Source organism: Fistularia commersonii, chromosome 36 (assembly GCF_037954325.1).
Source record: "Fistularia commersonii isolate RoL2024-O1a breed Wild chromosome 36, RoL_Fcom_v1.0, whole genome shotgun sequence".
In the NCBI taxonomy this organism is placed as follows: domain Eukaryota; kingdom Metazoa; phylum Chordata; class Actinopteri; order Syngnathiformes; family Fistulariidae; genus Fistularia; species Fistularia commersonii.
The window spans coordinates 2,952,265-2,963,024 of record NC_141319.1 but is presented as its reverse complement, the minus strand read 5'-3'; the positions used below and the strand labels follow the sequence as shown (position 1 = coordinate 2,963,024).

General features: G+C 37.9%; 1 protein-coding gene across 1 annotated transcript in view; it reads right to left on the bottom strand.

Moving 5' to 3' along the window:
* Positions 1–1,584: 1,584 nt before the first annotated feature.
* The window catches only part of msraa (methionine sulfoxide reductase Aa), a 50,004-nt gene continuing 40,828 nt past the window's right edge, over positions 1,585–10,760 (bottom strand). Inside the window, exon 6 of the mRNA XM_086143020.1 lies at positions 1,585–2,568. Coding sequence (XP_085999146.1) covers positions 2,398–2,568 — 171 coding nt within the window. The 3' untranslated portion in view covers positions 1,585–2,397. The remainder of the gene's footprint in view (positions 2,569–10,760) is intronic.

The following is a 10,760-nucleotide window of genomic DNA, read 5'->3' as shown; positions in this document are numbered from 1 at the left end:
GCGACGAATGCAAGTTTGCTTCAGTGAAGAGAGCCTATCCCACCATCAGGACTGCAGGCTACCTTTTTAATTTTCAGAGAAAAAAATAAATATATATATATATATATATATATAAATGGTATCACTGACAGCTGTCACCACTAAGAATAGTCAAGGTACATTCTGTGAGTTGCTATACTAGGGGATCAATGGGTCTGAGGGGTGTACTTTGACTGAAAAGAAAAAAAGAATTCTCTTTGGTGGCTAATGTGAGCTAAGTTTGGAGAAACTGAAGCAGCACATACTTGCTAATTCTCCAGAATCCCTACTTGTCAAACTCAAAGATGGCATCATCATCATCCCAAACAGGTCATGACATCATCTGGGCGTTGTCCTTTGGCTAACAGAGCTAGGAAATAATCATATGATTGATGTATTGTTGATATACTTTCAAAATAAATATACACATCTTACAACTTTGGGAATAATATCTTTAGAGTTAGAAATTTGTGTTTCTTTTACTTACCATGGCTCAGCAGGTAGTGAACGGTGTATCATGATCAAAATCTTTAGTGATGAAATAAAAGACAGCCCTAAAATTATAATTCAAGAGCTTTTTGATTTGCTGAAATCATCTTCAGCCACTTTTAAGGCAGCCAGTGACATAATCTGTTAAATAACTAGAGTTTGAAACAAAATGCAAATTCAATCCGCAAGTGAAAAACCTACAGGCAAATCTGAATAATACTAACCTATTCTTAGGAGTTACCCCTTTTTTCCTGACCTTCGCTCCTCATAGCACCACAAACATTATGTTGGCATGTTTTTAATATTAAGAAAATAGGCTTTGTTGCATATGGACATGCTGTTCTGGGACCACTATTGAAAAAACTGTGTTAAAGCTAAAAAAATAATGACATAACCATCCTAAAATGCCTCTTTTCTCCTGATGACAAATACAAAATATGTAAATTCTGTTTAATTAAGGTTAATGGACCCTAATCACTGTAAATAGAAACATTTCAAAAGTAAAATACTTCACACTGTCCCTGGATAAAATCAAATCTTACTAAGTGCTGTGCCCATGAAGACAACGAACAAGCTATCTGCCACCTTTAGGCTTCTTTTAAAGACTTTGATACATCAGAGATTAAAGATTTGGAGTGTTTTATGGTTTAATCTTGATTAATTAAAAAATAATTGCAAATTGAGATTTATCTTCAATCAGAGGAGAGCATTCATGCAAAATTTAGCAAGCATGTTACTTCCAGGCATTAGCAATCAGACTGCTAGTTTGTCATTTGTATCTGTGCCTAGGGATATACATATGATAAAGAAGTTTCGTGTATATTTTGAATTTTCTCATTGAATGATTTGGCTGGTTTAGGAAGTAGTTCAAGTGTTGCTGTGGTTTATGAACATATGTAATAGATCCCTGCTAAATTTGTGTGCTAGTGTTGCTGTTGTTGGAGTTCCAGCAGGTTACCAGTGACAAAGAAGAGCTTGTTTTCATGCAGACGGTTAAGGGGAGAGGGCTTTTCCCTATATGGTAACTCAGAGCTGATCTCTCCCAATAAGGTGACTCATAATGTGCCTGAAAATTATGAAAAATGTGACAACTATTTTATTCAAAAATTTTTTTCATTCTAATGTGAAGTGTTTGTTGTCTATGCAGAGGCATTATAGTGCATGTCATGAAAATAATGAGGGTAATAATGTTGGATCCAGCCAAAGGGGGTTTGTTTTTCCATTTCTGGTCTTCAACCACAATAATAATGAGATAATGAGTAGATAATACTGACTCTATAATTCAAATCACAGAGTAAAAACCAACACATGTATTCATTTTTGACCAGGAATAACTTCATTTAAATAAGAGATATTTTTGGACATAGTGAGAGATTATATGAAGGTGGTTGGTGTGAGAGAGGAGAATACAGAGAATAGGGTTAGATGGAGAATATTGATTCGCTGTGGCGACCCCCTGAAGAGTAAAGCAGAGAGGAGGAGAAGATATACCAGTTTCTTAAAAAAATTGATCACAGGCAGCAAAAATAAATCATATTAAGGAAATATGTTTTGTTTGACAAAACATACACATATCAGATTGATTCAATAACAATCAAAGCATAGTTGATTGTGGTCATCACACAGATGTGTGTCTTGTTAGGATTGACAAAGACTGGCAGCCTCTAATGTACTACAATACTGACTTTGTCACTTTGTCGTATATATTATATTAATTTGCTCCCATGATGCAAACGAAAAAAGCTGCTGGGAAATTTTTAAGTCGGAATTATATCAACTTAACTGAAAGCTTTCCAGAGAAATGTAAAAAGAGTTCAGTGCAGCAGAAAATATATCAAAATCTGATATGAACTTTCCAAATGTAGATGATTTCTGACTGTTATTGGTTATCTAAGACGACTTCTTGATTCCTATCGGACAGGAGACTCCAGTCCCAGAGAGGCCGCAGTATCCGTTTGGGTTTTTGTGGAGATACTGCTGGTGGTAATCTTCAGCGTAGTAGAACTCCATGCCTTCAGCTATTTCTGTCGTGATGGAACCGAAACCTTCCTCTGTCAGAACCTGAGGAAAATCAGGATAAACATTAGATACAGACATGTTAGTCGGTTAGTAGGTTGAGTAGTGAAGTGGTGAGACTGAATTGTCTGTAAATGTGAGATGGAGAGATAAGATAAGAACAACTTTATTAATCCCGAAGGAAATTGTTGTGCCAGAGTTACAGATAATATAACAGTAATAAATAATAAAAAGAATAAGGCAGAATTAGAAATAAAAATAAACTATAAACTATAAAGTGTCTCAGTGAAACTATAAAGTATCTTAGTAAACAAGTGATAAAAACTATAAGTGTCTTAGTAACAAGTGAGGTAAGGAGTGCACAATAGTATGATAAAAGGAAAAATTGTAGTGCAGCTGTTATGAAATGAAATATTGCACAGTTCTGAATATAGCACAGTTGGTGTTAACAGTCCAGTCCAGTTTACTGTCCAAGAGTGAAGTTGTTGCACGTGTTTTTGGATGCCATGTGATTGACAGGAGATCAGTTTAGACTAAACCCTGTCCCTGCCAAGTGACAGCTGGGTTTGGCTCTAGTTACCCCACACACAAATCTGCAGAATAAATAACATAAATAATGTATAAATCAAAACTTTTGATATCCTTATGAAATCTAGCAAAACTAAACTTGAAGCTATTTAGTTTCGGATCAAAACAAATAAATTGTGCTTAAAAAAAAAAAAAAATCAAGAAAATGACATGAAAAAGGGTTCTGGACAAATCAAGAGAACATTAAATAAAAAAAAAATAACAGTGTTGAAGCCTGAGTCTGACTTCCTTCCCAAGTCTCTTCACTTCATGCACGGATTTCCTGCTGCATCAGAGAATGTGAGCACTTGAAAAGGAATCACTGAGTCTTTCACTTCCAGGACTTGAGCTTTTTCTTTCTGGTCGTAATTATAATGTAGGACTTGGGGCCGAGATCTGCTGACCAACTGCCGTGGTGACCTCAGTGTATCAGCTCATCAGTCTGTTACACATCTGGACAATCAAAGCTCTGAGATCTTTAATAGTGTCTATGATTCAGGAAAGTTAGACAGGTGTTCCGATGACAGGAAGCAAAAAAGATATGAATAATAATGTATTTTTTGGCGACTTAATAAAGGTAGAATTGAAAAGGCCAGACAGCCTCCTGCCACAGCCATTGGCAACGTCCAGGGGTAAAGAATGTGCATTCTGATACCAACATGATGGAATCGGCCGATAAAAAACAGGTCACTTCACACCGTGAGATAAAAACAAGCTGGGCCTGGAGGGAAAAGCACAAAAGAAACAGAAGTGGTGCAGAATGTTGGGCCGAGCTGTATAGGAACTCCAGCTGATGTTTAATTCAATGTTTTGAACCATCTAACAATAAAAGAAGCATCTTGCAAGGTTGAGAGAGAGCAGGCCCTCCTATGTTTGTGTTGCTGGGATCAGGATTGGAGCAGACGCATTAAATTGTTTAATATTTAATAAGGCAAGCCTTTAATTAACTGATTAAGTGAGCATGTTAAAAGGCGGCGTTGACATCATGTAGTGTGGCTCATCTTAACACAGTAATAAAAGTTAATAAAATAATCAGTTATTTTAATATATTTAAAAGATACTTCCAAGGGGGAAATTTTTTTAAATTCAATGTCAGTGATTATTGTGATTTGATTCGATCATCCATCCATCCATCCATTTTCTTCCGCTTATCCTGCACTCAGTCATTCATTCGGGGAAATTTTCCCAATTAATTTGCATGTTTTTAGAAACTGAAGAACCCGGAGGAATGCAAACAAGGGGAGAACATGCACACAAAGATCCCCTGGTTTTACATATTTACATTACCGTATTTTCACGGCTATAAGGCGCACATGAAAGGATTAGATTTTCTTCAAAATGTGCGGCGCGCCCTATAGTTCAGTGTGCCCTGTGTGCGGAGTAGAGAACACCATGAGAATGTTATATGGGAAAGTGTGGGCGTTGATTGTATATAAAAGAGGTATAAAGAGGTAAAAGGGGTATGTGCGTTATGCAGAACATCGTTGTTTTAACAACCCTGAAAACATGGCCGACAAACACATCCAGCCCAGCCACATCACCAACATGAACGAGGTGCCGCTCACTTTCGACATCCCGGTGAGTCACTGTGGCGAAGAAGGGGACCGGCACGGTAGCGATACGCACAACGGGGTACGAGAAGTCTTCTTGGAAACCACAGTTTCACTAAGAGTTGAAGGCAGCGCCGGGCGAGTTACGCCACAATTTGCGAATGGATTGCAGCTGCTCGGGCTAACGTGTCCGCTGGCACTGTTGTTCCAGCTTTTGCAAAAGCCGGCATCATTTCCGAGGAGCTGCAAGGCACGGAAAGCGACTCTGACAGCGAAGAAAGTGAACGTGGCATGTTTGATGGAGATTTAGCGCAGCTGTTCAAATCAGAAACAGAGGATGAGGACTTTGATGGGTTTGATTGATGATCATTACCGGTAAAAAAAAAAAAAAAAAAAAAAAAAAAAAAAAAAAAAATCGCTCTACCTGCTCTATTTCTAAATACGCGAACTTGTATACTTGAGTGTGTGTTGTTGTTGTAAGGCGGGCGTAGTAGAGGACACCATGAGAACGTTAAAGCGGGAAGTGTGGGCGTGGATTGTATATGAAGCCCGCGCCTTATAATCAGGTGCGCCTTATAATCAGGTGTGCCTTATGTGTGTGTTACAGTAATGGCACACATGACTGAGACTGCGCCTTTTAGCACGGTGCGCCTTATGGTCGTGAAAATACGGTAAATGTCGGAAAATTGTTTCTTGCATCTTAATGTTCTTCTTTATTATATACATTCAAGGACAGGAGTGTGTTTTGGTCCTCTAGAGCAGATCCACAAAACTTCAGGACCACTCTGTGATTTCTTGGTACTCATTTCAAATTTTCTTGCTGAAATTCACGTGTATTTTGGTGTTTTTTTTAATGATTATTAGTGAATTTTACAGATTTTCTGCCACTTTCCTGCTGACTTTCTATTGAATGACAATGAAAGTCTGATTAAATGTACATTTCATCTTTGAGCTTGTGCTTCTTATGCCCACAGCTCCCTCTAGTGGCATTTTGTTACATCTATTTGTAATGGCTGGGATGATAAAAAATTAAATGGCGCAGTTTGAAAAGCGAAGCCCTTTAAATAAAGGTCTGTGGCTCTCACCCAGCTTCCAACAGGCCCAAGAAGAACCCAGAGGAAACCCTGTCACATTTTCCCAATGTATGGAAAATTGAATGACATTAAATGCTCATTACAGACTAAAATATATAGTACACAGTCGGAATTATTCCTTGGTACTGTCAAAACATGGAAGATAATTTTGAATAGGTTTTGTTTTTCAGGCTGTTCTAGTGTAAGGCAGGGACTCTTGAGAAACACTAGAAAAGTTTTTTAGTCTGAAAAAAGAAAAACAAACAAAACCAATCAGACTTAAATGTAATTTCACACATTGTTGCCTCTGATCGTTAGTGAGAGGCAATTGTGAGAAAACCATTTGGACTTTTTTGACATCACAGCAGCCCGAAACTTTGAGAAACCTTTCTGCTTTTATGGCACAAAATAAAGACAAAAAAAAAGTGATGTTGGCAAGCTGAGAATTTTAATTTACAGGCTGCTTCCTGTCCCCTGATTAATTAACAATTCAATTTGGATAAGTGGGCTGGGGGAGCGACACATTGTCATAATACAGGTTGAAAAGACGGAGTTTTAAATACAGTGGTTCACATAAATCTGTGTGTATGTGTGTGTCTGTGTGTGTGTGTGTGTGTGTGGATATGTGGCCTCAGATTCACCCCCTGAGGAGAAATGTACTACTACTTCATGTGCACTGTGAAAACAAAAAAAAGACAGCAAAAATTAGACGCCAGAGCAAGTAAATAAATGGAGTTGAGAGAAAGAAGCAAAGCCACTTAATCCAGAAAAAAACATGTGTTTCATTAACTATTTCATCTTGCTAATTGTAAATTAAAGAATTTATTTCAAGATAAAAAAATACAATATTAAGTCTTTCAGTATTATTCTTTTCAGTATTGGCCAGTCAAACCAATTTTGAAAATACCTTTTTTTTTAGGTAATTTGTTGACACATTTTACGGTCATTTGTAGATTATTTTTTTGGGCTGAGCTGATTTTCAAGATAAGATTATTTTTGTGTCATTTAAAGACACATGGGATATATTTGTTCTATCTCATCTCCTCTTTTCCCCCAATTTCTCATGTTTACTTTCATTTGCAGGTCTTCCTTGAATCCCTTTTAAACCAACCTGTACGTACTTTGTTAGCTATTTTTTTGGTTAAATTTCAAATCACAAAACATGCGAAGCCCTATGTGGCTCCAGAGAAATTTTGAGCAACTTCTGCGTGGTAGTTGTTGCTAAATTTACTGGTAAAAGGAGTGGTTTGGAAAATCAAAATTGAGGCCCATCAAAGGTAGATAATCACAAATAAATGCAATTCCCATTTGCCGTTTACATTTACAAAGGTGAGAGAAAAAGATCCAGCCTTTCAATTTCTACTGTGACATTTAATAAGTAAAGAATCCTCAAAAAACTGCTCATGAATTGAAAATTAAAGCAAAGAATGTAAAAAAAAAAATCAGTCAAAGGAAGTGTGACTTTTCTGCTCAGGGCTTCTGTTAATATTCAAAAAAATATATATATATGTGACAGAAAAAGGGGTAAAACATTTCTTTTTCACAGCCTTTATCATGTGAACTATTCTTTACTGAGTTTGTGATTTGTAGTCAGTTCCAGCTCGCAAGAGGGGGACAGGCGGAATTTAAAAGGTATGAACAGAGGATATAAATTTGCTCCAGTAATATTTGTCAGCAGCCTCCTGGCGGCGATTTGGAGCTGAAAACACCGAGCAAAAACACCGACTGGCAACGAGGCTAAGTGCCTATTGAAATATTCTTAAATGTATTCATTTTTTCCTCGCTTCTTGTTTTACTCTTTTAACAATTTAGTTTCTTCCACTTTACATGCAGCGGTATTGGATCTTTAGGATTTTTTTTTTTCCAAAAATGTGTTTTTATTAATATCCTGATAAAAATTAAGTGGCTGTTACACCTTTGGAGTTATGATTCTCCTCCTGACTGTTTGAATTTGTTTGACTTAAGGTCTATCATACTAAAAATGTTTTAATAGCAGTTGACAACAACTGATAGCATAAAATATACTGCTCAAAAAAATAAAGGGAACACTTGAACAACACAATGTAACTCCAAGTCAATCACACTTGTGTGAAATCATAGTGTCCACTCAGGAAGCAACACAGATTCATTTTGACTTGTTTTAAGGACATTACATCAAAGTTGGATCAGCCTGGAGTTTGTTTTTACACTTTAATTTTGAGCGTGATTCCTAATCCAGACCTCCATGGGTTGATACAATTGATTTCCATTGATCATTTTTGTGTGATTTTGTTGTCAGCACATTCAACTGTGTAAAGAGCAAAGTATTTCATAAGAATATTTCATTCATTTCGATCTAGGATGTGTTTTTTAAGTGTTCCCTTTATTTTTTTGAACAGTGTATATACACACTTCTTCTTCTTCTTCTTTCGACTTTTCCCTTCAGGGGTCGTCACAGCGAATCAACCTTCTCCATCTAACCCTATTCTCTGTATCCCCCTCTCTCACACAGACGACCCATATACGCAAACACACACACACACACATATATATATATATATGTGTGTGTGTTTATTCCAGAGAGACTTGTAATGCCTGTGAGAAAATTTCACAAAATTGGCAGGGAATCGTCTTTCCCCCTAAACCTACTGGCTCCTTGCCTGAAGAACTCCGCCTGCTGGTGTGCGTCAAACGGCTTGGTCTCATCCTCTACATCCTCCCTGCCTCTCGCACCTTTTCACTGTGTGTTTGTTTGGGCTTCTCAGTGCCGCCTTCGCCAGCTGCTGTAAATGCATAATTCACAGCCATTAATTTGCATGTCAGAGAAGTTAGATTGCTCATTCGGAATGCAAATACCTTGATTGCTCTAGTAAAGCAGGGAAACGTGAACAACGCTGATAAGCGCCCGAGAGACGGGAGGGTGGAAGGAGGAGAGGTAAAGAAAGCTGGCGTGTTGGAATCACCCGAGAGGGGATTTCACAGACAAAGATGGGAAAGAGAGAAACTGAAAAGGATGAAAAAGCAGATGTTCTGATGTCTGAGAGTGTCCAAAAAGAAAAAAAAAAAAAAATGTGCCCACAAAGGTGCTTCAGGACAGAGAGACACCAGAACAATGACTACATGCTGCTTTAGCGCTCGTGTTCACACCCACTGAGGGAGCACACATTATTACATAAAGCCAGTTCACAAGTACACACACAGACAAGCACGCACACACACACAGTCACCACTTCCACCTGCCAATTTAGACGCAGTACACACCCTAATGATGGGTAGGAGGCAAGAGAAGAAAAGGGAGGCTCCTTTCATGCTGCAGACTACAGCAAGCCGCCTGCAAGGTAATTTTCTGCAGTATTGTTGTACCTTCTGCACACACACACACACACACACACGGACAATTCCCCAATCACTCACTGTGAGAACAATACAATCAAGCCAGGCAGCGAAGTGAACACAGTCAATAGCCTGACACCAAATTAACCACACAGCTCTCCCTCTTTATCCCCTCCTCACCCTCTGAACTTTTTTTTTTTTTTTTTCAATTATAAACACGCTGTCATTATTTTTAAGTTTTGTGCATTTGAGAGTGTCATTTTGGATGACCATGAAGAAAAAGGATGAAACCCTGAGCATTAGGCTGGATGTGAATAAGAATTCAGGAGGAGTCTGGTAGGCGTATCCTGGGGGGGAAAATAAAAAAAAAAGGTCTCTGCGAGCTGTAATGCATTTTTTATTTTCAGTTTGAATGAAAAGAACAAGAGGATAGAAGTGGAATAGAGAAGCATATCCCATGGCTACATAGACAAAGAGATGTGATCCATCTACAAAGACTTCATCAACTGGAAAGACTCCACCCAAGATTCTTCTTTTTTTAGGAAGCAAAATTGATTGATTAATATTTTATAGGCGGCACTGCACTAATGCAATGCAACATGCATGATAGGGAGAAGAGGAAGAAATGCACACAGGAGGAATATTGAATTATTGACATTGGTCTCATCTAAAATGCTGCAAAAAAAGGCTCAAATTTAACAAAAAAAAAAAAAAAGTGAAATCTTTGCTTAAAACATCAAGAAGAGATATATGCCGAAATTCGGGGAATCGATTCGGTTGGTTTTACTTTGCACGCACGTGTTAGTTTTGCAACTAAAGCGATTTTCGTGGAGGACAGATTTAAGACCCAGATGGTTTGGCATGGAGTCTGCTTGCTATACGCCAACTGCCCGTGCGCACACACACACACACACACACACACACACACACACACACATACAGATGGGAGAGGTAGGGGGAGACAATCTGGTGAGAAAAAAAAAAAAGAGAGACCTAACAGGATTTTGATAGAGAGATGTGTTTGCGGGATGAAGAGCATCAATCTATCTCTTCATCTGTCGACAGAAGGAAGGCATGAATGGACAAAAATTCTGCCCGTCATTGACTTGGAGGGAAGATACAGACGACGGTTGCGACGACAGTACAGATAGATATCGTACAGAGAAAGACAATACTGGATACTTCCTTCAATGACACAGCTAATGGAAGAAAACGGATTGTGGCGAGAATGGAATTATTTTCAGGCTCCATAAATTAACCTCGGCAACAAATTGACACAACATATAATTTTAGATATTCAATGAAGAATATATACCTTGATGGTTTTCTTCATTTTTTTTTTTTTTTAATTTTAATTTTTTTATGGAGACGTGAACAGTCCTGTCAAACATTCCTGATCATTCTGCTTACTCCACGTCGATCTAGTCAAGCAGGTTTTCGCATTTGTCTCACATTTGACAAAAAGTCTTAACCAGCCAGTCAATTTAAGTCTTTTACCACTAATGTGGATTCAATCGGTCAAGTTTTAATGAAACCTACACCATAATTTATGCTTTTGCCTTCTGAGGTCTGCTTGAAATAGAGCGATGAAAAGGCTTTCCTTGTGCGTGTTTTCATGTACATCATATATACTTAAAACTGTGAAAACCACCATTTGGAAAGTGATGCTTTGGAGAACTTTAAATTAGTCTTTGGACTCTTGGAAACAAAATCTCGCCAGAAAAAAAAAGAGGCT